The sequence below is a fragment of the Lobosporangium transversale genome (assembly GCF_002105155.1).
Source record: "Lobosporangium transversale strain NRRL 3116 chromosome Unknown BCR41scaffold_4, whole genome shotgun sequence".
Lineage (NCBI taxonomy): Eukaryota > Fungi > Mortierellomycota > Mortierellomycetes > Mortierellales > Mortierellaceae > Lobosporangium > Lobosporangium transversale.
The window spans coordinates 399768-426772 of NW_019028982.1; the positions used below are offsets into that span (position 1 = coordinate 399768).

The 27005-nt window shown below is 40.9% G+C and overlaps 8 protein-coding genes across 8 annotated transcripts; 5 read left to right on the top strand and 3 right to left on the bottom strand.

The window, feature by feature from the left end:
* Positions 1 to 91: 91 nt before the first annotated feature.
* Positions 92 to 2049, bottom strand: BCR41DRAFT_419103 (hypothetical protein). The gene is made up of 3 exons (XM_022029705.1): positions 1250 to 2049; positions 979 to 1105; positions 92 to 844 (listed from the first exon to the last, which is right to left on the bottom strand). The coding sequence occupies exons 1-3, from the start codon at positions 1848 to 1850 to the stop codon at positions 169 to 171; spliced, it is 1404 nt and encodes a 467-aa protein (XP_021885017.1). The 5' UTR covers positions 1851 to 2049; the 3' UTR covers positions 92 to 168.
* A 226-nt stretch (positions 2050 to 2275) lies between these two features.
* On the top strand, positions 2276 to 3680 carry BCR41DRAFT_376658 (OSCP/delta subunit of ATPase; the record flags this gene model as incomplete). The annotated part of the gene is made up of 4 exons (XM_022027060.1): positions 2276 to 2302; positions 2875 to 3231; positions 3384 to 3476; positions 3573 to 3680. 4 exons carry the CDS (start codon positions 2276 to 2278, stop codon positions 3678 to 3680), a joined length of 585 nt encoding a protein of 194 aa, XP_021885018.1.
* Positions 3681 to 4108: 428 nt separating this feature from the next.
* Positions 4109 to 6419, top strand: BCR41DRAFT_419105 (replication fork protection component Swi3-domain-containing protein; the record flags this gene model as incomplete). The annotated part of the gene is made up of 4 exons (XM_022029706.1): positions 4109 to 4704; positions 4853 to 4952; positions 5116 to 5241; positions 5409 to 6419. The coding sequence occupies exons 1-4, from the start codon at positions 4205 to 4207 to the stop codon at positions 6414 to 6416; spliced, it is 1734 nt and encodes a 577-aa protein (XP_021885019.1). The 5' UTR covers positions 4109 to 4204.
* A 167-nt stretch (positions 6420 to 6586) lies between these two features.
* On the bottom strand, positions 6587 to 7712 carry BCR41DRAFT_346615 (hypothetical protein; the record flags this gene model as incomplete). The annotated part of the gene is made up of 1 exon (XM_022022930.1): positions 6587 to 7712. A coding segment is annotated over one exon (1055 nt), but the record flags the coding sequence as incomplete, so codon positions are not given.
* A 324-nt stretch (positions 7713 to 8036) lies between these two features.
* On the bottom strand, positions 8037 to 10502 carry BCR41DRAFT_383765 (GPI transamidase component PIG-T). Its single transcript, XM_022027495.1, has 6 exons — positions 10205 to 10502; positions 9933 to 10113; positions 9479 to 9830; positions 9026 to 9389; positions 8713 to 8916; positions 8037 to 8627 (listed from the first exon to the last, which is right to left on the bottom strand). Exons 1-6 carry the CDS (start codon positions 10467 to 10469, stop codon positions 8092 to 8094), a joined length of 1902 nt encoding a protein of 633 aa, XP_021885021.1. The 5' UTR covers positions 10470 to 10502; the 3' UTR covers positions 8037 to 8091.
* A 2357-nt stretch (positions 10503 to 12859) lies between these two features.
* On the top strand, positions 12860 to 18844 carry BCR41DRAFT_346618 (chitin synthase-domain-containing protein). The gene is made up of 6 exons (XM_022022931.1): positions 12860 to 14041; positions 15085 to 15444; positions 15546 to 16249; positions 16361 to 17222; positions 17319 to 17465; positions 17563 to 18844. Exons 1-6 carry the CDS (start codon positions 13201 to 13203, stop codon positions 18798 to 18800), a joined length of 4152 nt encoding a protein of 1383 aa, XP_021885022.1. The 5' UTR covers positions 12860 to 13200; the 3' UTR covers positions 18801 to 18844.
* A 100-nt stretch (positions 18845 to 18944) lies between these two features.
* On the top strand, positions 18945 to 22053 carry BCR41DRAFT_392621 (hypothetical protein; the record flags this gene model as incomplete). The annotated part of the gene is made up of 4 exons (XM_022028471.1): positions 18945 to 19523; positions 19631 to 19729; positions 19866 to 20654; positions 20749 to 22053. The coding sequence occupies 4 exons, from the start codon at positions 18945 to 18947 to the stop codon at positions 22051 to 22053; spliced, it is 2772 nt and encodes a 923-aa protein (XP_021885023.1).
* Positions 22054 to 23277: 1224 nt separating this feature from the next.
* Positions 23278 to 26570, top strand: BCR41DRAFT_346620 (hypothetical protein). Its single transcript, XM_022022932.1, has 11 exons — positions 23278 to 23387; positions 23645 to 23735; positions 23847 to 24037; positions 24191 to 24473; positions 24557 to 24712; positions 24815 to 24954; positions 25074 to 25361; positions 25447 to 25594; positions 25695 to 25745; positions 25837 to 26336; positions 26425 to 26570. Exons 1-11 carry the CDS (start codon positions 23342 to 23344, stop codon positions 26532 to 26534), a joined length of 2004 nt encoding a protein of 667 aa, XP_021885024.1. The 5' UTR covers positions 23278 to 23341; the 3' UTR covers positions 26535 to 26570.
* The last annotated feature ends 435 nt before the right edge of the window (positions 26571 to 27005 follow it).

A 27005-nucleotide genomic window follows, 5' to 3' on the forward strand; every position in this document is an offset into this window, starting at 1 on the left:
CATTCCCTTGCGGCATTTTGTAGACAATTTTAATGCCATGTTGGGATGGACATATGTTAAAAATAAGACATATCAATATACATCGCTACATGTATGCAGGCCGTTCATGCATTTATTCATTCTAATGTACAAATTTTGCTCATGATGAACATTAGCAATAAGATTGCTTCAATCGCTATCTTCGATTTCCTGTAAGGATGGGTCTTGATATTGTTGATCACTTGCTAACAATGCGTCTAGCAATAATTCGCGTTCTACCCGCAGCCTCGTCAGCTTCTTCTTCATATCCTCATACTCACTTTCAAGTGACTCACGTTCGTTATAGATATAGCGAAATTTAGCCTTTAATATCCCATATCGTTGCTTGGGTGTCTGGCCGTTATCAACCGCAAAATCAGAATCCTCTGCATCATCGTCCTCTTCTTCATCTTCGTCTTGGTTTGCACTACTAGTGCGGTCGTCATTCCCAAGATATCGACTATGAAGATGACGACCCCTTTCGCCCCCGCCCCCACCTTCACCTCCTCTTTTCGGATGGTCCAATTGCTTCAATATCAATGCATCAGCAAAACTTTGGTGGTAGTGTCGATGGTCTCCATCAAACTCACTCCCTAGTTTCCTGCGTTTTGAAGGACTCATAAGTCTGGTGGAAAGCGTCGATGACATTTCCGGATCTGAGCGAGAAGATTCATGGTGCCGCCGTTTTTTAGCCCCAAAAGAAGATGAAGGCAGTAATGTTGAAGAGGCAGCAGGGTCTTTCATAGTATAGCGCCCTCGTGACTTACGTCCTGTAAACCGCTCAGGAACATCACCATGTTGGCATTTGAGATGCTTCGCCATCGCACTGTAGATTAAGAATAGAAGGTCCGGAAAAAAAAAAAAAAAAAGAAAAGTCCCACTTGATTAGTGCTGTCCGAGAGAATATCAACGCTTCATTGTTTTTAACTATTTAAAGGTAGCAGCAGAGAAAGTACTGACTCTGAACGGCTGAAGCTTTTATCACATTCTGGCACAGGGCAATCGTAAGGCTTGTGTTTGGTATGGCTCCTCATATGTGAGATTAATGCAAACCGCGTTGTCTGTGCAATCGGCTTCCTCGAGCATCCTGATCCAGATCACGCCATTGAAAGACACAAAGATATAGAGGCACAGAGAAACAAGAGAAAGAAGTTAGTTCTTTGTTGTATGTTACTATTGTGTCAAGGGCTGGTTGCCTTTTTGTAGACGGGATGCTTTTCTTCCTTCTTACCTTCCCATTCACATGTGTATGATGTTTTCTTCCATCCAATGTGTTCATCCGAGAGATGAATTACCAGCGCTGATAAAGAAGGCAAGACTTTGCCACAGTCCTTCCATCGACAGACTGTTTCCTCGGGCATGTTGCTGTATTCTTCATCATTTGGGTGGACGGATGCCGCTTCTTCTTCTTCATCATCATTATCAGAGGATAATGACAAGTCTGCATCATCGGTTGTTCTGGTTGTCGCCAAGTCGTTGGTATCAGTGTTATTTTTGCCGTTGGCGTCTGATTTTTGATCTTCTCGATCCTGATCTGGATCCTCGTCCTCACCATCATCTTCTTCATCTGCATCTTCATGAGGTGCATTCCCTGCCTCAGCTTCACTATCTTCGTCATGGTCTGTCTCAGGATGTAGGTGTACTCCATTCATTTGATGATTTGAACTGTCCTCTTCTTTTTTAAGACGCGGTTCCTGAGAACCTACAGATAAGTATTGCGAGTTTGAAGAATGAGTAGTATATTGCTGTTGTGATGGCGTCCCTGAATGTGATATCGTGTCTTGGCTCTCCGGTCTTGATACTGTGGCAATTGCGGTATTAGGAGAAGACATAACTGTCTGTATATTTCTCAAAAAGTGTTTGGCGGGTATAAGTCGAAAATCGTTTCGTCACTTCTCTGGAGGTGTAGAAAAACAATGCTCTGTTTATAGCTTATGCAGTCTTCCGAATGAAGAAAAAAAAGAAATCCTTTGTCGTCTAAAAATCTGCTTCCTGATGATGAGATGTCGTCCAGGCAAAATGAGGATGCTGTGGTGGTTAATGAAGGAATAAATTGACGATGACAAAGTACATATTTCTAAGGGTACCAGTTAAGGGGATGGGAGTGACGTCACTATCCACGTGATGGGATAGTCTTTCATGGATTTAGTGCGACGCCAATTCTTTTTGTTTATTCCACCAATTCCCGATCAGTGCCTAGCTTTTTTCTCTTTCCTCATCCATCATTTCATCCCCCCTCCTTCATCGTATTATCGCAATGTTCGCCGCTCGCCGTGCCCTTCAAGTAATTGTCATTCTCCCCCATTTGCATCAATCGTTTATTTATACATTCGTCTACCTATATATAACACCTGCTCTTAATCACATAATCCTCTATCCGATCACGTTCTCCACCCCACAGAACACGCCTCTACAACAATACTATCTTTCTGTGCAATAAACGACACGCCATCACTACATTCATGATCCCGTCTCATTATCCACTACCTAGAGTTTAATGCTTCGATCCACAATCGCATATTCCATTCCTAACCAACCCTTCAACTTATTTTACATTCTTTTCATCGTTTAGGCTACTCGTGGCTATGCCACTGCTGCCAATGTTCAGGTAATGACGTGATCCATTACAGATTTTTTGATATCATTTAGACAATTACAACATCGATCGCGACATTAGAAGAAAAGTCTATTGACATTTGCATCCAGAATTATGTTTTGACAAAGATGCAATATATTTCTCAGGATGTTTTCTTGACATTAATATCTATGCATATACTCGTTTGTTGCAGAGGACGATTAGACGATTAACGTTTTCGTTTCATCCTGCAAAACTGTATATTTACATTGTCTATACAGGTTCCTGTTGTCCTTCACGGTATTGAGGGTCGCTATGCCACTGCTTTGTACACTGCTGCTGCCAAGAAGCAGGCCTTGGACACTGTTGAGAACGATTTGAAGCAGGTCAAGCGTGTTGTCGAAAAGGACTCGAAGCTCCGTGAGTTCCTCGAGAACCCCACCATTAACCGCATTGAGAAGAAGAACGGTGTCCAGCAGTTGCTCAGCGCTGGCAAGTACAATGAGCTCACCAAGAACTTCTTCGATACCTTGGCTGAGAACGGTCGCCTTAATGACACTGTCAAGATCATTAACTCTTATGGCTCTCTTATGAGTGCCTACCGTGGTGAGGTTCAGGTTACCATCACCTCCGCTAAGGTAAATATGAATGGTTCTTAATCGTGCAAGAATATTGGCCTTTTTTTTTTCTTTTTTTTAAAAAAGCACGGACAGTTAATTGTATCGCGCATAAACCTGACTTGAGTAATGTTTTTTTTTCATTTTAATATTGATGCATGGCACAATGACAGGAATTGGATGCCAAGGAGGTTGCCAAGATTAAGGGCTACCTTGCCAAGTCTGCCTTCGTTACCTCCAAGCAAACTCTTGTTGTTTCTAACAAGGTATTGACTAGATGCTGGATAAAAAAACAGTAACTGCGTGCTAAAATCAAGTTCAATTAACTCAAAAGACACTTGTTTTCATGACACATTAACTAGGTGAACCCCTCGATTCTCGGTGGTTTGGTTGTTGAGTTCGGTGACAAGACTATTGACTTGTCTGTTTCTTCCAAGATCAACAAGCTCAACCAGTTGCTTCATGGTTAGTCATGATATAACTCATAAGACAGCGAGCTCATGATATAAAGGAAGTCATCGTGCTAATTATCTAATTGTACTGATTCTTTATTTTATTTTTTACAGAGTCTGTCTAGATTATCCCGTTTCACTTGATTCAAATTTCCCTGACAGGAATTATTCTCTTGGACACGGAATAAAATGATAACAAAACACGGATTTCAAAAGAAACATATAAACGACTATTTTTCTTATTTTTTTTGAAAAACACATTTCAACATGCTCTTAAGCTCGCTCCTCTCTTCTCTTTTTTGTCTATCATTTTTTTTTTTCTCAACCTTCCACTTGACATCCACATATTAAACTCAAGAATAAAATTAAGGCGGTACATATCCAAGTTTGGATGGCGCGTTGCGTGACTTGATTTAATAAATTAAAAACAAAACATTAAGACGCGACTTGCTCATTCAAGTAAAAACACTTTCTCTTCCTAATCTGTCGCGCCTCCACTACCAATTGATAAAAGTATTATAAAGAGAGCGAAGACGACAGCCATGGAAGATATACCTCTGGAAGATGAGCCCTTTGGGCCTTTTGACGATTACGATGACAACTTTGACGATCATTTCATGCAACAGGTTGCTGCGAGAGAAACTAATGTGCAACATGAGGCAATTGGTACAGAGTCAATATCAACAGCGGCAGGATCAACGGTAACGAAAGTTGGAGTAGCCTCCCCAAACTCACATCCTTCCTCCTTTTCGTCTTCCAACGTGGATAAGTCTCCAAGTAACGACCATGATTCTGAATCTTTACCACAGCAAACCGACTTTTTGGGTATGTTGCAGACTCAGAAACGACAGGCTGAACGAGAGGCCCAGCAGCAACAACAACATCGACAACAGCAATATCAACAGCAAGAACGCAGTCAAGGACGACGTGATGGCCGTGGCGGCGGTCGAGCTAATGGATTTACAGGCGGTGATGCTGGTGATTTGGCCACTGTAAGCGTTACTAAGAAGAGGGCTAGACCGGTCAGACTAGATCACGAAAGGTAAAGCCTTAGAGCAATATATATATATATATATATAAATATATAAATATAAATATAAATATAGGAGAAACAATTAACACTATGTTACTGGCCATTAATATCTTTACCTTTTTTTTTTTTTTTTTTGACTATGATATCATATGAATAGGTTGTTGAGTGAAAAAGGCTTCCCGATGCTGTTGAACCATGCTAAGAGATTCAAGATTCGAACTAATTATAAGGATGCTGCTGAAAAAGACAATAATGCTGTATGTATAAACAAGTTTTTAGTATACTTTATTATTACTATTATTATTATTATTATATGAACAATTATGGGTCGTAGGATCGTAGGATCGTAGAGCGTACTTGCTTGAGTACCCAAACATCAAATATTGAAGAAAAAAGAAATTCTTTTATGCTTAAAAATAGATGAAAAACCTTGAGGACTTGATGCGCGTGTATCAAATGTGGGCCCATAACTTGTTCCCAAAGGCGACGTTTAGAGATTTTATCATTACGGCGGAAGCAAGATGTAAATCGGAGAAAATAATGAAAGTAAGGAAAAAAAAAAAAAAAGAGGTATAGCATTTTAAGCTATATCATTATGAAACGATGTGATGTTGATTGTTAAGGATATTATTTATGAAGAAAAAAAAAAAAAAAAAAAAAAAAAAAGTTGCTAACAATGCTTTTGATGCTGCCATGATCTTTATTTATGTTAGGCGACAATGGATGGTTGGCGTGATGCATACTGGAACAAACGATTTGAGGAATCAACGGCAAAAGAGGACGCGGAATATGCAGAGCAAAGAGCACAGACAAGTCGGGAGAGTGTTTGGAATGAACACGAGATGGAAATGGCAAAATCTGCATCCATGCAGGACATGGACCGGGATCCTTTATCATCGATAAGCGAAATTGACAAAAGATCTCGGGATAATGAGACTTCTACCTCTTCATCCCATCTAAAATCAGTACAGATGCAGAAACAGCCGCGGCCGAGGCCGATAACCTCTCAAAAGGGGAAGGGAAAGGCTACTGACGATGTGTCAGCGGCGATGCATCTGACTGTGTCTGATGATGGAAGCGAAATTGAGGATGGTTACGAAGAAGCGTTACAGAGGATGAGGATTTCCATGGACTCGGGTCTTCAAAACAGCTCAAATGATTACAACGTATCTGCAGGGTCATCGAGTAGGCGCAGTTATTTGGGCAATCGAGAAGCAACTGCGCAGAAAGAAGGGGCTGGGCAAGCGCCTAGGCATGATTTTGAAGGAAATGAGGATGAAGGAGATGAAGATGAGGAAGATGAGCCACTATTTACACACCGTGCATTGCGCATGATGGGAAGCTCTATCAGTAATGATATTCTTGGCAAGGATGTACCCTCCCACACCATTACTACGCCGAAAGATGGGACTCAAATGAATCATGCATCCTCGGAAAAGTCAATAAAACCACCTCCCATAGAAGATAGCATGAATAGTATTTCGAATCCGGCTCAAGCTTTGGTCCAGTCAGACCCTGTACTAGCCAAAGATTTCGATTTTGATGCAACATTACCACTTCCTCTTCCTGATGGCAACAGTCCGAGTATGGGTATCAGAATTAACAGACTGGGCCGGTTAGAAGATGGGGATGAGGATGAAGATGAAGAGGATACACTAGCACTGCGGAAACCAGTAAAGGGTAGACGTGCCATCATGCTAGATGACTCTGATGATGAATAGGCCAAAAAAAAAAAAAAAAAAAAAAAAAAAAGCCATATTCATGTATACATACAAATGTCAATTGGGCTTTTTGAAGGAAGACAGCACACCATCTAGCCTATTGAAAACTAGTCGAAGCAGTTGTACAAGAAACAAAAAAATTTACTTTGCATAATTCTGTGGCTATTCGAATCATGGAAAAAAAAGGGAAAAAAAAAAAGGCAAAATACAATATAATAACGACATCAATAATAATAAAAGTTTAAGGGATGGTAGCATAGCAGCATGTAATAGCAGTGCCAGCCTTGTGTTTTGTTTTATCGAGTCTCATCGGAGGTTCTCGCTGTACCATGAGAATGTCCAGTAGTTCCATTTGAACTTCGTCGTCCACGAGTGAGTCGCTGAGATAGAGTCTTTTGAGGTTTGGACAATGGCCGGGGTTAGAGAACAGGTCCATCAGCGCGTGATTATCAGGCCATTCGCTATCAACTGTAAGCTCTTCTAATCGTTCCAAAGCAAGTAGCATGGGGGTGTCGTTGATGTTATTGTAATCGTTACCGCTGCTATGATTGGTGCTTTCTTGTTGCCCTTTATCATCGTTTATCAAAAATGTATCGAGCCCCTGGATTCCTTTCAATTCAAGCCTTTTCAGTGTCCTGCGATTGTTCCTCAAGACTATTAATAATCGAACATGAGCTACATCCCATGACTGTAATGTCATTTCTTCTAGTTGCTTTAGTCCCTTCATTTCCTCGATTTCCAGACCAGGCAGAAGGCCGCAATAAGGAGCTGTTCCTACCCATGTGAGACGCTTAAGAGTCGGATTGGACTGGACCAATTGACATGATTGAGGACAGGTTCGATAGAGAGTTAGATCAATGAGCCGTCGACATTGGAATGGAGCAACATTGTTATAAGGTGTTAGGGTATCGTTTAAGAAGAATCGAATGTATGGGCTATGATCAAAGATGAGACGTGCAAGATCATTTGAGTATTTTTCTTGAGCTCGATGTCGCTGCTCTTGTTGCTGGTGGTTGAGTAGATAAAGAGTCCGGTTTGCTTTCCTCATCAGCATTGCTTCGCCATCGTAAACAGTCCATAAACAAGGATAAAAGATCTGGTACCAAAGCCGAGAAACAAGGGCACAAGCTAATATGGTTCGAGGTGTAAAAAAAAAAGATGGCCTGGAGCGAGTGTAGTTATGATTGTTATTATTGCTGCTACTGATGGGTGTCCAAGCGGAAGAAGCAGTATAATAGCTAACACGGTCCAGAATCTCATGAAGAAGCAAAGGATTAGGTCTATGGAACTCCATTTTTTTTTTTTTTTTTTTTTTTTCTTAATAAAAGACAATGGATGCTGGGGTACCCGTGAAATAAATTTTAGAATTATGGTAAAGCAGAGATAGCAGAATAAAAAGCAACCACAGCGCCCTTTTTTATTTTCTTTGAAACTAAAGACATGGCTTTTAAGCCATATTGTCAAAGAGAGAAAGTTACAGTGCCACGAGAATTGAGATGCATTAACAACATGGTTTGGGCGCAATCTGGATAGGTGACGAGCTATCAGGGGATGGGCTGTGCAGTTTAAAGCATAGCTTTACTTGTTTCAGGAACTTTTTTTTTAATTTTTTTATTTATTGCTCAAAGAGGAAAAAAGGGTTGTTCTTTATTTCTTGATAAGAATCATAAGATGACTACTCATCTTTCTTCTCTTTATCCTTTCCCTTGGTCTTATCTGATCCTACTACCTCAAAGTTGCGTGTCATCAAGTTAAACATGGACCCGAAAAAGAGTGCAATGACTGTACATGTCAATGTAATCACATTATATGGCATCGAGAAATCGGGGGTCGGAAGACTTAATAACAAAGTTTCAGTGTAAATCCGAACCTTGTCTGTTTCATTATCATCATCATTACCCTCTTGTTGTTGTGTGCTCAAACGGCGACTCTGCACAAGACTAGCATCACGTCCTTGGTAAATCCTCAAGTGATCTACACTTCCATAGCCGATCTGTCCTTTTTGTCTCGCCAGCGGGACCGTGATCACTGCATAACCAATATCAAACCCACGGTTTGCATCTGGTGGATGCTCCGTGTACTTCAAGAATACTTTGTCAAACGAGATTGAGAACTTGATCTTGGAATGTGAAGGAAGGTTCAAGGCTAGTTCCAATACTGCAGGCCTGGCGCGATCAACTGCCTGCTGATAGTACATCTTTTTGACGATATCTTTTATAAAGACATAAAAGGAAGATTAGAGGAATGTCAAACCATGGGTTTACTTCAATTTTTTTTTTTTTTTTTTTTTTTTTACCTCGGTAGTTTTCAAGTAGTTGATCATTAAGATGAACAGTAAATGTGTGAAGGTATAGCTTAAGATACCATGGCAACGTATCCAACAGAACAGCTTCCACGTCCTGCGAATCGTTATTATAAATCTCAATCGAAAGTCCTCCACGCTCCTGACCATATCCTGTGAAGTATCTGTGAGCCACAATGCCAGGTGATATAGGTTGGACTATGGAGGGTTATGGCCGATGTTGAGCAACAAAAAAGAAAAATGAGCCACTAAGCAAAAGATTCCCTGTCTTTTTTTTTTTTTTTTTTTTTTAAATAGAGAGACATACCTGACTTGGGACGTGAACTCTCCCACTGCATTGAAAGTTTGAATGGTTCCGATGACGATGACGTGTCTCCACTATAAGCCTTTTTCAGATCATAGACAGCAATTTCTTGCTTATTTTCGTCAGATCCAATTGTATATCTCCCTTCAGGCAACATAGGCGTCAATTCATATTGCTTATCAAATTGAGTTGTCTGTGGTAAGTGAACAATGATATTGGAGGTCGAAGCAAGAGGACAGGCCTGTGTGATCTCGCGTTCAAATAGCGATGACAGTGACCAGTCATAGCTGCCGTCTTGCCTTGCTACATCAAAAACTGTCGTGATTGTTTGTACCAATTCCAGACTTTTGACTTTGCATTTATCATCCTAGCAATGCATTATAAAAAAAAAAAAAATTAATAAACTATTAAAATGTCTGCAAACTTTATTAAAGCAATTTTTTTTCCTCATTTTACCTCGCACACAGGCCGAACATGGATTGCCATGGAATAAAACCGAGTATCAAACAATTTGTGGGATTTGAGCAATGAGGCGATGCCGGATTTTGATTTGCAAGGTAGCAGTTTGATCCATGGTGTCAAATTTTCTGTGCATACATTTTCGTGTGGTAATGATCCGTAGCGCAGTTTCCTTGGGGTCGTTGATGTAGTGTTTGACGGCGATAACTTTGAAGAATGGACATTATAGAGGCCTTCGTTCCTGAACGAAAGTTTGGGCTCGATACTGATTGTGTCATCAATAAAGTTCAAAGACGCACAAAACAATCCTGAGAGTGTGTTGGTCAATCCCCTCCAATTACCTTCGGCTCTATATATTTAGAGAAGAAGCGTTAGTTTCAATGTTGGGACTCGGTCCTGCCCTACGCTAAGGTAGGAAGGGGGTTCAAATTTTTTTCCAAATCCACATTACTGTAATCTGTTGTTGTTCAACCATGCCCAAAGTTCGACGCCTGTGCCAACAGATGGTGCAAGAGGATATCCCCAATCGCTATATTGCCATCTCCCCTGTGTAAATGTTAGATGTAGTTCTTCCACTTCAAAGCTATGCAGAATCTGTCCGATCGATCGAGGAAATAAGTTGTAGTGGCTGACTAAATAACAGTGGTTAAAAAATCTTGCTTTAGATTCAATAATTCCAATGATAGAAGGAAAAAAAATAAAAAAGTGAATTCTCCCGCTTACAAAGATTAGAAGCAGCGCCATCGAAATGCTCTTCATCCATCATTGTTCCAATGTGTGTAGTGAACTGAAAATGACTATAAGCGCCGCCATCGTTCAAAGGTTTCAGAACAAGTTGCTCATGGAATGCCTCAGGAGCTTTAAGGATAGGCACCGTCTCCTTCACATGAAGTGCTTGTTGTGATGCATCTGCAATTGTTGATAATGAAGAAGCAATGCAGAGCAGTACTCCAGTTGATAGAAGCATTTGTCCTGAGATTGGGCGCATACTTTTGTTGCCAGTTTCCTAAGAATGAATGCTGGAAACAAAGATGAATTACAAAGTTGCTCTTCAAGACTGTTTTAAAAGCACGAGCAGATTTCCACGTCACAACATCAGCGTCCAAGCGACGCGAATGTAAATAACCATATCGGGCCGTGCATTTATTCATTTATTTCATCTTACTTCCCTAGAACTTCACAGGGGTTGTTAAGTCTAGCTTTTATTACTCCTCTGTTTTCTCCATAAGATAGTGTCTTTTCCTTCTGTAAACTCTCGCTCAAAAGGATCTATTCTTTGCTAAAAGCCCAATATCAGTAATGATCCTTTGAGTACTCCGCAGCTCGTCATCCATCATAGCTTCCACAGGGTTGCCAGGTCGATCATCATGTAGAATTCTAATGGCCCAATGAAGAAGGAAATATGACTAAGTACTATGCATGTTATGACCCTTAAATCCTGAGACTCTAGTGTAAGGGCAGGGAGATCATGATGGCAATAATGGTACTGAAGAGAATGTGGAAATTGTATGGTAACGATACAAGAATGCGGTATAAGTAAGCAATTTGAATTACTAGTTTAAATGCTTTCATGTTTTCAGTGCTTGGTCTTAAAAGTATTAACAGGAATCAGACTCAGTTTCCTGGTAGTGTAACAGGGTTCGTATGAGGATGTAGGGAAGCTCATGGCGAAAGCAGCATGGGAGTGTAAGTTGTTCGAGCTGCTTCGACTACAACATCTAAAGCTCATGAAAATAAAGTTAAAGATGGGTTGAGTGTATAAATATGAAAAATTGAAAATGACTAAAAAAATGGGACCGTTGTGCTTATTTGTGGTATGCATGCCAGTGATTACATGTGCAATTTCTTTTTCATAAACTAGCGTCACTTTGGCATCATCTCGATGCAGTGAATTGCACCCTCGTTTTTTTTTTTTTTTTTTTTTTTTTAAAAAAAAAGATTTTGTTTGTTTGAGTTAAAGAAGCCTTGAGTTTATGATGAATAATTAGACACGAATTAGGCTCTGGGAATATTATTGTCACCAAGACTTTCTAGACAGCGCAAATCTTTTCTACATTTCAATCAAAGAAAAGGTTTTCAACAAGGTTAGGGCCATGAATTTTGAACTGAGCGACTGGTTATCTCCAAATGGTATTTCATGTCTTACCAAACCTGTGGTACAGTAGTGTCAACAGAGAAATAAAATGCAAGCATGAAGAGATATGAGCAACTAAAAAAGAGCGCCGAGAGCGTTCGGTGTGAAGCCTAAATCACCCACATGCTAATGTTTACTCCATTTGTTGATCCTACTGAGCTTACGGACAATAGGAGTTGCATCTATTTCAACCAACGCTTAGACTGACATTTAGAGGAATGCAGGGGCATCTTACACATACAGAGTGGTAAAACACGATGTGAACATGTTGCGAACGAAGCAGCCAAGCGGCAGCAGTTAACGAAAGAAGTTTGCACCGCTTGTTGGTAAAGCGGGTGTTGAGGCTTTTAATTTATTTTCCCTTTAGATGTGCCCTTGCATCGTTTTGTTGCAGGCACCCTGGATGTTTTTTTTTTTTTTTTTTTTTTTTTTTTTTTTGCTTATTTGCATGTTCTTACAAAAGCAAGGATGGAAAACTATTCTTCGTTAATTTGTTAGCACGCGCGTAACAGTCTTCCAAATGTCTTTGGTTTATATTTGTGGTTGATTGGCACTTTGCTCAAGAATTAAATTTGATCCGATATTGGGGGCGAGGAAAAGCAAAGAAAGAAAAACGGAAGGAATGAGAAATGATGATGTGTGTATAAAAAAAAAAAATAAAACCAGCGACGCGTATGGCAACAGGTTCAGATCAATCAGATCAGTCAGGGCAATGCAATGTTTTCTTTCAAGACATGACAATATTACAGAGTCGTAGTCAAGGGAATATAAACAATGAAGTAGCCATGACCATGACCAGGACTGTATCTCGACCACTTGTGATCATTACCAGTCTTCCACATGTAAATATAGACATGACATGTTGTGTGCAACAAGCACAGTGGTGCAAACTGTTTAGTAACTGTTTTGCAACTGTTTAGTAGCTGTTGCAAACCATTTTAGTCTGGAGAAGAGGAGGAGAGAGTATTAATAGCTTAAGCGATGAATAAATGAATAAACGCTGACTTCATTTGCATTATAATGTGTAATGTTAAGAGGCAATAAGCTTTGCGTACCTGTTTCTGTTTCTGTTTCTGTTTCTCAAAAATGTTGGTATTTTTCTGACCTGTGCCTGTCTCTGTGCTTCTCCCTCCACATCCTTTCCCTTCCCATCCTTGCTTCCTTTCCCCTCCCTTTCTTCCCCTTGCTCGTGTTTTCTTTTTTTTTCTTCTTTTTTTTTCTTCCTCGGTTCACTTCATTTCACTTCACTTCATTTCACTTCACTTCATTTCACTTCACTTCATTTCACTTCACTTCACTTCATTTCATTACTTTTCATCAGTCATCTCATTCCACTTGTTGCATTAGCACTTTTTTTATTTTATTTTATTTTATTTTTTGAAATAGATATCAGCTTACTATTTGTAGGCAGCATAGACTCGAGCTTTGCTTCTTCTTTTTGCATTCAACCTTTTCTTTCTCTTCAATCTAATCCTTCATCTTCCTTTCCATGTAAACTCAACATCGTCCTTCCTCTTTCTCCTTCCTACCGAAAATAATTATTCTCTTTGTATTATATTTGCACAACTCTTAATATTACCATACCATGGAAAATAACAGCACCAACAACCCACCACAACCAGACAATGACAGGAGTAGTCATCCTATTCACAATGACCATTCACAACAACAACAACAACAACAACAACAACAACAACAACAGCAACATCCTTTACAATCTCGCGTGAGTCGAAAACGGTCTTTAACCAAGCCAGAACGATATCGACCAAAACAAGGTATACTCAACCGTACACCCTCTCAAAAAGCACAGGATTCTTTATCCTCAACCTTCGTTGACAAAAATGACTCCACCGGAAATCTACTCCAAGGTAGTGGTGAGTCCTCCTTGGCTGGTACCCTGACTCTGTCCTCTTCAGCTGCCGTTGTGGCCGCACAGGAGCAACAACAACAACGACTTCGTGTCCAACAAATGAATGCTCGGGCTCAGGGGCAAAATCAACAGCATCAACGCCCTCGACCGCGTCGCATGTCGACTCTGCGTCGTTCAGGCAGTCAAAGAAATAACCCAGACACAGGAACAGGGGCAGGAACAACAGCAGATGTGCAGCGTCGTCCTTCTAAACCTACAAAGAAGAAAGTAATAGTTGAGAGAGAAATCGAGTTGACACCATGGGTGATTACCTCGAGAATCTTGACATGTTGTATCCCTTCGAGCATGCTTCGATGCTGCAACGGTAAAAGGTTCTCGAGGATCCAGGTGATCCAGGCTTGGCGCGAGAAAGTTTCGTTATGTATGATTATTTTCTTGATCTGTGGATTGTTGGCCTTTGTGATCTTTGGCCTTCAGCCCGCTTTGTGTCCCGATGAGTCTCGTGTCGCCATGTCTTATTCAACACAGCCTACTAATGGAAAGCCAGCTGCGAAAGGTAAAAAAAAAAAAAAAAAAAAGAGCGGTTTGCCAAGCGAGGGGATGGGAAAGATCAAGGACATTGTCAGTTTTTTTTTTTTTTTTTTTTTTTTGGTCTGTTTGCTGAATAATTTACGCGCCTACAAATTAACACGCGGGATTGGAGCATGGGAATGAGACATCTGCAGTCTAGACAAAGCATGATCGTAGGAAGCGTGATTAAGGATGGGTTGGGAAAAAAAAAAAAAAAAAACGCGTGAATAAGACAGCCCAGGCACAGCTTGACTAGATCAACGATCGAAACAACATTATTTGATGGATTGATATGACAGCGCACAGGTCGCCCCTGAAGCTTTGTGTGATTGAACAATTTTTCTTGAACAATTGGCATCTTTTTCTATCTGAGGTTAGAGCTGCGAATTTAAAAATAGAGATGACAAAGAAAGGCGTTCAATATTGGATATGTGTCGGTGCAGTGCTTTATGCTATAACAATGTATTGTGGTGAATCAGTGCTTATGAGTGATCAGAACCACTCTCATATACAACACACACACGTTCATCTTTTCATCGAAAAAGATATAGGCTGCCATACAATGCGTATAATATATACGTGTTTTGCTGATGCTTGATTAATATAACTTCATCGGATGCAAAATGTTCCAGAGAAGGTGCTTACTTTGTCAGATAAATTTATTAAGAAGAGTGGAGATCGTCATGATAGAAAGAAAAAGAATTTCATTTTTAAATTACTATCAGACAGCGAGCCCTTGTGTTTGTTTATTCTCCGTTTTCTTTCTTTTTTCTTCAACGTCCAATTATTGATACACCGCGTGCGAACAGCCAGCCATGAAATTTGAATTTTGTCAAAAGCGGGCTCATACACTTTGTGACACATGCTGGAAGCGAACTGGACATGGGAAATTTGGGCAGGGAATCAAAATGAATTCAGAGCGCACAGGCAATATTACGGACACAACAGCCAGTGGTCACACAAGGCCACAGCAACTGGCCACTACTAATGCTTTACTCGATTGTTTTTTAATATCTTTCCTCAATTTAGAAAATTATATTGACTCTGTCATCATCCGAGGAAGTGCTTATCCATTTGACCAGGTGCAACGGTTCCTCAACAGCAAGGGGGTCGCTATGTCTGTTGATTATCGTTCGCAGGATATAACAGAGCTCTTCTACGATAGCTCGATGCCCTGTGCAAGATTTCCAGGCGTTAATGTCACTAGAGATCAATGTGTCGTCCCAAACCCATATAAAAACACACCATTGGTTGCCAAGCCCTGTATAACGTACTCAGAGTTGGCCGCCTCAGGTATGCGATCAAAAGGCAAGCTGTCCTTCCTCTGGACTGACTTGAACGATTATAAAAGACGCGAGTTTGATAACGTCATCATCTACGACGGCAAAAGTAAGTGCAAAGGATCAAATGAATCATTGAAGCCTAATTTCTCACGAGCATATATTGATTTTTTTTTTTTTTTTTTTTTTTTTTTTTAAAAAAAAACTTAGTCTTTAATGTCTCAAGATTCATGGGATCAGATCAAGTATTGGGTCCGGAAATCCACAGTGTACTTCAAAGAAGCCTGCGCAAAGACTCATCTCTACTTTTTCAAAGGACAGATAGCCGTAAGAGGGCTATCAACTGTTTAGCGGGGATGACAGAGGTTGGAGTCTTGGAGAACACAACAATGGGATGTTTTGCGGCCAAGGTGATCATGTTAACGACCTTGATTTGCGTCTGTATGGTGCTCGGAATCAAGTTCCTAATGGCGTTGACGTTCAGCTGGTTCCTGAGTTATCGCTTGACAGAGAAGCCGAGGACAATCAAGAGCAAGAAACCTTCCCCAACGTCCAAACAAGAGAAGGATAATAACGATAAAGACATGGATGGTAGTGGACTGGATTTGGCTCGTGCTGGAAAGAAATCAGCTGGTAGAAAGAATTTATACACAGTTATGTTGGTAACCTGTTATTCGGAAGGAGAAAGTTCAATCCGGACAACATTAGACAGCTTAGTCAACACAAGTTATTCTGCGAAACACAAGTTGATGATGGTGATCTGTGATGGTATTGTCCGTGGACATGGTAACAAATTTACAACACCAGATATTGTAGTCAACATGTTGGAGTTGGCACCGGGAAGCGAGAATCCGAAGCCTTGCAGTTATCTTGCAATTGCTGATGGTGAAAAACAGCACAATATGGCGAAAGTTGTAAGTCAACAAGGACAGAAAAATGGGATTAATTGGAGCGTAATTCAGGGAGCTTTGCTGATTTTTTTTTTATTACTCTATTCTCTCTTGGGTCTTAAATGTTTACAATAGTATGCTGGCCATTATGTCTACAGAAAGAGACGCGTGCCTACTATGGTCATTGTCAAATGTGGCAACCCTCTGGAGAAGGATGCAAGCAAACCTGGAAATCGTGGAAAGCGTGATTCACAGCTGATTTTGATGTCATTCTTTCAGCGTGTACTCTTTGCAGATCGATTCACTGAGCTGGACTTTGAAATGTTTCACAAAATACATCGGTTAATGAACATTTGGCCGGATCGCTTTGAGCTCTGTCTGATGGTAGATGCGGATACGATGGTTAAGGGTGATTCCCTCAGCTATATGGTGACAGCGATGCAGAATGACCACACGATCATGGGGCTTTGTGGCGAAACCAAAATTGCTAACAAGACTGCTTCCTGGGTCACCGCCATCCAAGTGTTTGAGTACTATGTTTCACACCATCTTGGAAAGGCGTTTGAAAGCGTTTTTGGAGGAGTGACATGTTTACCTGGATGCTTTTGTATGTACAGGATAAAATCACCCAAAAATGAAGCCTGGGTACCGATCTTGGCGAACCCGGAAATAATTCAAGAGTACAATCAGAATATTGTGTCGACACTACATCAAAAAAATCTGTTGTTGCTGGGAGAGGATCGATATCTGACCACATTAATGCTGAGGACTTTTCCGAAACGACAGATGGTATTCGTACCCCAAGCACAATGCAAGACGGTGGTTCCAGATACATTCAGTGTTTTGTTGAGTCAGCGTCGACGATGGATTAACTCAACCATTCATAATCTATTGGAGCTAGTGCTGGTCACTGATCTCTGTGGAATTGCATTTCTCAGTATGCAATTCGTAGTTTTGCTGGAACTCGTTGGAACAGTCGTTCTCCCAGCAGCAGTCTGTAAGTGTTCATTTCCTTGATTTGGCAGACCAGTGTTTGGACTATCACTTTTTAATTGATTTTCGCTAATATTTGTGATACTCATAATATAATTAGTGTTTACAATTGGTATGATCGTCTTCGCCATTGTCAACCAGTCTCTTGCAGTTGTGCCGCTCATCCTCGTTGTCGTTATGTTCGGGTTACCCGCAGTGTTGATTGTACTGACATCACGCAAGTGGATCTATGTCTTCTGGATGCTTAGTAAGTTGCTCATTCTATAATCACTCGGCCAATTTGTGCAATTGTTTTCTTATGAATCAATAGATTACTGACTTTTTTTTTTTTTTTTTTTTTTTAGTTTATTTGATCTCGATCCCAATCTGGAACTTTGTTTTGCCTCTTTACTCGTTTTGGCATTTTGATGACTTTAGCTGGGGCGAAACCCGTAAGGTTGCGAATCAGAAACGCAAAGGAGGTGCGCAGGATCATGGCGATGCGGAAGGAGAATTTGAAAGTGGATCAATTATCATGCGCAAATGGGAAGAATGGGAAAAGGAGCGACTTAAGGCGATGGGTTACAGGATTCAAAGACGTCACTCTGCAGATCGTGGAATCAATGACTTACCTCCACCTGCCGCTAGTACATTGGATCTACCATCCTCAACAGCGCCTCGAAAGGCAAAATCTAACACAAATTTGAATAGGATCTTTGGTAGCAATAACAATAGCGCCAGTACGTTACCTATATCAAGACCGATGTCAAATCACCCAATGCAGCAGTCTGTACCCAACCTGGTAGCATCTCAACCGCAGCAGCAACAGCAACACTCACTACAACCTAGGCAATCAGTCCGTATGAGTAGGCCTAGACCTCTACCTCCCCATATGATGCCTCGCCCGCCACCAGGAATAGCTAAGGGAGGGGGAGTAGGTCCTGATAACCAGTCTTTTGAACTTGGACCCATGTCATCGACACCAGGGCCCTCCAGAGCATCCTATATACCCGCAGGACCGGGACTAGGCCGACCTGCCATTGGCTTGGAGGCGCGCAACTCGATCCATGGTGGCTCTGGGCCTGGATTCCGTCCTATGGGATCACCACGACCTGGCTCTATGCGACCCCCTTTTGGAGCCCCTGGAAACCCAGGTGTTGGCGGCCCATATGGCCGTCCTCCACCACATGGATTCTCTGGACCAATGGGTGGTCCAGGAGGGTTTGGAGGACCTGGATCTGGGCTTCGACCACGCCCACCGCCCAACTTTTCGGGACCTCCTATGCATCATCCATCGCATCAGACTCCAAATCCCCAGCAGCAACAACAGCAGCAACAACAACAGCATCAACAGCAAGGAAATCCCCAAAATGCACCCTTATACCCTCTTCCTCCACCTTCTCTTAATAATTCTTCATCGTCTTCTTCAACACCACTGTCGTCACAGCAACTCTTGATTAATGATGATAGCAATGCCCCTATTGATACTATTAATAATGAAATAGAAGAAGCCAAGGATAGAGAAGGGAGTCACCAGCCGCAAACTGGGATCATGACAAGTGGGGACTTTTCTATACCTGCTTCGACCCAAGAACAGAAATAGATTGATTGAAATGAATAAATAAATATTAAATAAATAAAGAAGCCTGAATTACTTCAATTGACGAAGAAAACCTTGGACGTTGGACATCATGTTAGATCTACATCCATTCCTACCTCTCTTATTTTGTGTTTTCTTGATTGAAAGATGCAGTCCCATCCGCAAGCAGCATTTCTTCCACCATTAGTCAGGGACCTTATTTGCAATAACCGATCTCAACCCCAATTCGCGGTAGTAGATTCACTGTCAACACTCCCGCTGTTGAATAACGGCACTAAAAAAGACATTGATGGCGCCAATAACAGCATCAGTAACATTAGTGGTAGTGGTTGTGATGGTGACGGATTTTTCTTATCAATTGAGGCAATACGCCCATTCCTGCCTCAAGTAGTCCCGGAAAACGTTAAGAATCGTGCTGGTCCTGATATTGATACTGTTACAGCAACTCCTGACCTTATCGACCCACGAGATCTGTTACCGTTTAAGCGAGCGTGCATCATTTTGCTAAAGGAGTTTCGAGAACAATTGACGCAAAAACAGAAGCAGAACCGAGCTCAAGTCAGCGCTAACACAGTGTTGGAAGAGATATATGCAGATTCATTGGACTGGTTAGGACCAGCGGGCAAACGAGCCAGTCAAATCTGGTTTGAGTTGTTTCTTAATGGAGAAAGATATGATCAAGCTTGGCTTGTTGGATCCACTGTCTTGGAGCAATTGCTTGGGAATGTAAGTTACATGATCTTGCACAGGACAAGTGTGCCAGCTGCACTTGCTTGAAATACTGAAAATCACAATTGATATTTTTTTTTTTTTTTTTTTTTTTTTTCGTTAAGATCATCTACACACTTCAAGGACCGGACATATTTATTCCGTTCCTAGTTCGAGATTTGTTTGCAGTCCCTTGTTTAACGAGGTGTGTTGATTGGACCCTAGTAAGTTGCTTATACTTTTTTTGATAAAAGTGTTGAGTAAAGAGCAGTAATTTTTAGTCGATAAGAAATAGCAATCATCAACGCAAAACAAGAAGTTAAAGATAAGCCCTTTGCGCCCACTTTATATATATAATAGCTTAGGGTACTCAAGACGATGATGGGATCACCACTGACTCTGAATATTCGAAACCTGCTCTGGCATGGATTTATTCTTCCTACTGATGATATACCTCTGGATGCGTATGGTGCAATGTTAATCGTCACGACCATGACGCTAGCACACAACGCCAAAACAAAATTGAAAGGGAAAATATTGGACATTCGGCATCAGAACCCGAAGCAGTACTATTTCTGCCCGCAAAAACAACAAAAGGGTCGACAAGGGAAACAGGGGCAAAAGGGGCAACAGGGACATTTGGATGATAGAAATGAACAACCTGAGAATCCTGTAGATTTCGATACAATATATGAGGAGCTGACATATGGAAGGTGTCCTGAAGTCGTTGAAGATGTCTCGAACTTGCTCTTGGTCATGTATTCCCTAGTGAATAAGAGCTCGTTCATTATTCCGGGCACACATGAACAATGGGTCTCTGCTCTTCAGCACCTACAAAATAACAGCAATACTGATGACAACAACAACACTACTAGCATTAGTGGCGGTTTCAGTAATAGTTTTATGGCTGTTATGACAACTTTACCCTTGATAGAACATGCACTGCGGCTGATTTATGTTCAAGTCAATGAATGTAAACAAGATCGCAAAAGTGCCTTGATCGCAGGTGAATATTATTTAACTATGGATGTGATCTTGGATCCTTTTGTGCCAGTGGATTACTATGATCCTGGGTCAGCTGTAATTCAGAATATGGACCATGCTGCGATTCCGAATCGATTATACTTGGAATTGGGTCCTCAAGTTATGGTAAAGAATAAGAAAAAGAAAAAGAAAAAGGCCTCTTTGAGATTTTCAATTTTTCTAATGAAGCACCTCAACCTACATTTGACAATAATCCTAGAATATACTCAACGACCTGTTTATCCACAGCTTTGGTCCCCGTCTCCGTGATAGAACCAGTCATGGAGAGCTTAATAGCTACATGACGACCACCACCACTAGGGCGACGAAGAGAGGGGATATCACTACTGAACCTTGGTTTGCCTATTACATTGGTGTGTTAATATTCTTGTTGAACAAATACATGCCACCGTCCGACCGGCCTGATGTATCGAAGTTCATATCCTGGATTGAAGAGTATAAAGCCTGCCGGTTTGAGAAATGGTCTACTCTAGTCAAGGAAGCTGTACGTTGTATCGCATTGTTGAAAGACTATAGTGATTTTGCCAACAAGATCCCAGATCCCGGCTCTATTTTCAGCTTAGCGAGTACTAGTAATAGTTTGATGGACGACGACGGCTCTTCTGAAGGCGCCCATCATGTCTTGTCTTCACCAATACCAGGATCTATATCGTCATCATCGTCTGCATCACACCCACCTCTGCCCCCTGTTTCTCAAGCAATAGATGTTTTCTTTAAAGTTAACTCGGCTACTTCAGTATTCTCAACGGATTCCGCATTCTCCAGAGGCGTTTCGCTTCAAGAGCTTATTCGCTCAGGGCTCGTTTCCTGGCCAAGTCCTTTATCATCGTCGTCGCCGTTGCTGTCATCAAACTCTTTTGCAAATAATTTGCTTGCATGGATTCAAATAGTTCAGAGCATTCAAAAAGCAATTCAAAAAGTGACCATGAAGGTTAGGACATTGTCGGAACAATTAGCGATGCGGCAGCTATCATCTAAAGCGCGGAAGCAGTTTGAGAGTATCAAGCCTATGGTCCCAAGGCTCCTTGGGATGTTGATGGGATGTCTAGCTCTGATCGAACGCTTCGTACTGACAGCGCCCTTTTCCGCCACATTAATTGCGGAAGCAACGACCACAGCATCCACAGCAGAGGAGGATACTATAGATGCAGTAGTATCTGATCAAGGGTCAAGAGCTTTGTTAGAGGAGTTAACTGGGCCATCACTGCCATCAGCTTTTTCTTCAATACTCTCTACTTCTATGCCAAAAAATGTTCCAGTAGCAGCGACAACTAAGACGACAAAGACGGCAACAAAAACAATAACAGCAGTAACGGAGGGAGCAACGGATAAATCAAGTTTATCTGAGATCCAGCTTCGATTAAGGATAACGATGTTTATTGATAAGTTTGTGTCAAATTTTGATCGCGTCAAATTGAACATGATAGAGCCAGCATGGGAAGACTTGACCAATTACATTGAGATGCTTCTAAAAATGGCTGCAGGAAATAGTTCTTGCATATAATTGTAATAGTCATAGTAACGGCTTGTAATAAAAAGAAACCTAAAGTCCCGTACACATGCTTAAACAATCTCTTGATACACCCATCTTGATTCTCCTTTATACTTACAGCTTGTCTCCCCTCAACCAACATCTCTTTCGCCTTTCATTTTTGAGCTCTTTTCACTCATTGTTCGCATTAAAATACATTTATAAACAAAGACATTCCCCTGAATAAACAGGCCACGGCTGAAGCTCTGTTAAAACTCAAGATATAGCGGAAAGAGTAACCATATCATCAATTACAGCCTCATTCGCAGGATTTTTAATTAAATCCAGGTTGGAAGAGGAAATCCATTAGTCGACTATAGCTTTGAGTTTCATATCCCCCCTACCAAGGTTCATTACACCACAAGATGATTCTACATATCATTTGAAGGGTATATGGGCTAAGATTTGGTTTCGATGGGATCTATAGCTTGGAAATGATTCTGTCACAAGCTATTGATTCTAATTATGCCACGTGGTGGCGGACGGTCAACGCTGCCCGAGCCAAGTGAGTCTGCCTCTCATTCCAAAATAGCCTATTGCTCCGAGAAATGTCCTGATTCTACTTGTATCACATTGATCTTGTAGGGTGTGGTCTGTGCATGGAAACAAACCTCGGATTCGTTTTTAGATACAGCACAACATGTCTTTATTTCCTTATTTTCCAGCAAGTCCGCACCTGACTTATATCACAGCTATCATTAATTTTTATATTTTGTATTGATGGGCGTGCTAGTTATTACGTTTTTGAGAAGTTATTGCAAGAGTCAGGCTAAAGACAAGCAAGCAGCTGGCGTGGAAATTACGAAGGCCTGGGCTTACTTCATAGGTTCATTTGCTCATAAAAGCTGGCTGACATTTTTCTGTGGATCTACCTTGAAAGTTTGAAGACACAGTTGTGAATTCCAGATTGATTTTTCTTTACAACTTTAATTACCCCAAAGGTAGTGCCATGGTTTGCATGCCAGGACAATAGTAGAAACAAGATTAGACCTAAACAAATTAGGATAGGCCAGCCTGAAAGAATGCAGGAACAAGTTGGCGCCTTAGGCGTATTTAAGCAGATTGAAGGCTAGTATAATGACCACAAAAGCCGTTGATCAAAGTATTTTTCTGAATTTGGAAAATGGAGGATAAGGGGCTGAGCAAGCACAAAAAAAGAAAAGACCTCACAATCTAATTTCTCCATTTACTTTCAATCTTTAATCTGTCCAAAAAAGCTCATTGAAACTGCTTTCATTGAATTTCATATTCTGTTTTCCCCATGGCGGCGGTCTCAGGAGCACCATTTGCATTCAATCCTGACCAAGGTACCATTAGGTGTGAGGAAGAATGAGTTTGAGATGATGTGACCCATGGGATTCAATGAGGAATGAAAATATGAGTTAAATAAATATTTTTCAAAGAAAGCTGGAATTTACGGGTGTTCGAACCGAGCACCGTGGTTTGTTTATGAGATTGAAGTTTTTTGTATTATAGAGTATTTAATCCGCGAGCGTCGCCTGCCATTCTAGACACTAAAAAAAACCATCACTGACTATCAGTTCATGTTCTTCACCTTTTCCAGATGTTACGCCTAACGCAACGCCTCTCCCACAACCAACTCAAGTCGATGGTCGTAGCACGCGAACAGGATACATCTATGATCCACGAATGAGGTACTTTATTTGACGCATTCAAGCAACAGTAATAGTAATAATAATGATAATAAATAATGTTTTATCTTACAATCCATTTTAATCTTTTTACTTCTATATAAAAAATATAAGACTTCACAACAATGTACATGGGGACGATGGTCACCCTGAAGATCCGAGACGTATTTGGAAGATATTTGATGCAATTCAGGCTGCAGGATGCACGAAACGCATGGTTCGTATTCGTTCACGCGAGGCCACAGTCGAAGAGCTCAGTCTGATACATACTGAAGACCATATTAGCCGTATAGCAGGGACCTCTGGTATGATAAAGAAGAATAACAAATAGTTTTTGAAGAAGAAAAAAAGAAATTGCCGTAGTATAGGGCTATCGATTATCAGATCAAGCCTCAAAGATGCACAAAGTTTCTTATTGCATCATGCCTCTTTCTTTTTTTTTTATATATCAATAATAGAAATGTCATTAAGCGATCTGTTTGCAGTGGCGGAGAGTTACAATAGTATCTATCTCAACAACTCGTCTTCATATTGCGCTCGATTATCATGTGGAAGTTTGCTAGAATTGTGCAATGCTGTTGCAACTGGCCAAATTCTGAATGGTGTGGCGATTATACGACCTCCGGGGCATCATGCAGAGCCTGATGAGGCAGGGGGGTTTTGTCTATATAATAACGTGGCCATCGCAGCGCGCTATCTCCAAAAGAATCACGGATTGAAAAAGATTTTTATTCTTGACTGGTATGTATGTATGTATTTTTTTTTTTTTTTTTTCAATCGGCACTGATTTTTTTTTTTTTTTTTTTTTTTGCCACTGGACTCAGGGACGTTCATCATGGAAATGGAACTCAAAAGGCATTTATCGATGATCCAAATGTCGTATATTGCTCTATTCATCGGTACGATAAAGGAACCTTTTTCCCTGGAGACCCGGTTGCAGCGGCCTACACAACGGTAGGAGAAGGCGCAGGACGGGGAAAGTAAGTGGAAGAGAAAAAAAAAAAGTAAATAACTATTGGTGTCCCAAGTTCAAAACAAACCGTCGTTAATTTATCCGCTTTGCTTTAAAATCACTTCACCAGGAACATCAATATTCCTTGGCCATGCCCCGGAATGGGCGATTCTGAATATATTTACGCATTCCACAAGATCATCATGCCGATTGTCTATGAGTTTGTACCTGATTTTGTTCTTGTGAGTGCAGGATTTGATGCGGCCAAAGGTGAGATTACAACTATACTTTGCACACATATACATATATACTTAAGGACTTTCAATATAGTAGTGTTTTGGCTTGCTCATATTTTTTGTTCTGCATGGATCATGGCTACATAATTTAAGGTGACCCGATCGGAGAAAATTTGGTAACGCCTGCAGCCTATGGCCACATGACACACATGCTCAAGTCTTTAGCAGGAGGAAAGATTGTACTAGCATTAGAAGGAGGCTACAATCTTAATTCGATTGCGGTATCAGGACTGGCATGTACAAAGGCATTGCTCAGCGACCCTATTGAGGCACTACAGCCAGTTATTCCCAACGCAGCGTGTGTACAAACTATTCATCAAGTGATTGAAATCCAGTCTCAATATTGGAAAAGCCTTACGCCTACGTATAGCAAGCCAAGTGGTAAAATCGCTTTGAATAATATAGTTAAGTCCCTTAGCTATAATGATTTATTGTACTTATTGTTTTGCTTTGTTTTAATGGGTAGAGGAGTATCACCGAGACAGTATCGTACCATTGGCCAAAGTTCTTAATGTATACAGAACCGAATTTTTATATGAAAGGCATCGGATGATTAAATTACCCCTTTCAAACCCAAATTATGAGGCCGAGTTTATGGATAGTGTGCACAGCACGTAAGGCCTATTGACCCTCTTTGTCTCTTTGTTGTAGAACTGTAGAAAATTAAATATATAACTGACAAAGCAATTTTTACTTTCGTACACAACTATCTAGGCCTGACATGTGCTTCACAGACAAACCACTCTATATATTTGTTCATGGCCTGTAAGTCCCTTGCACACACATATACTCATCGAAGTTGTTCATACTCAAGGACTTGGGCATTCATTTTTTTCTTTTTTTCTTTTTCTTCAAGTGGCCATTTCCAGACACGAGCTTTAGGAAATAGCAACAATCTTCGGATTGACAAATGTGCATTAATAGATACAGTCGCGCAGTATGTGGACGGGATCATAGGCTCTGATAATGAGCTAATTGATATCATGATCCCACATTCACCGGCCACGGATGATGATAAAGAGCTGCTCAAGGAAAGAGTGGCAGCTTTATTGGCAGACATTTGGGACAACTATGTGTCACCGACAGGATTGAAGCGCAGAATTGTGTTATTAGCTGTTGGTGGAACCATATGTCAGAGTATGGTTGCTTTTATGAATGAACGACAAAAGGAAGTGGCCCTGTTTGTATCATGTATTGTTCTGATCCCTGGAGAAGACGAAACGATTCCTTTGGTAACGAAACGGCTGTCGAAGTGGTACATGGAGCATTCATTTGTAGTTGTTGCCGACGATCATCCAATCTGGGAGCGGATACATGAACCCATAACTGCAAGAGTTGGAAATGTTGTCCGATCAGGTAATGAAAACAACCAGTATTCATTTTCCTTTATTCACGTTGCATTCTTATTTTACTCATTTTACTCATTTTGCTTTGGTAATTCTAGGGAAACCGATGAGCCCGCTCTCAGATCAATTGCTTTATTTGTACCCCATAACATTCGTCCAGATCGAAGACAAGCTTAAATCGCTACCACCACTCCCATCCTTGCAATAAAAGAAAGCATTAGAGTATCTTTTGCAATTACTACCCGATAAAGTATTAAGCATAAACTGTGGAGAAGGGGGATTACTTTTGATAATCTGAGCCCAGTGCTCTCATATCAACGGATAAAATAGACTGTGGCGAATGCTGTCACACATAATAATAGATCCGTTGCCTACTTTTTTTTTTTTTTTTTTTTTATCTCCCCCCTCTCTTACTTCTCTTACTCCATTATCAATCCCCAGACTATAGCGGCAATATGAACCTATCACCCCTCGACATTCCTCACATTCGAGACAACATCGCCCAATATTTATCGCAACTAGACTTGAGGCAATGTATCAGGGTCAGCAAAGAATGGAGTCGTCATTTTAGCTCCTTCTTCTGGAGCGAGCCTTTCAGAGGGCTTTCAACTGAGTCCGAGCTCGACCAGTTACAAAGCCATCAAGAACATGTCCGTATACTTTCAGGGCTTGTCGTCAA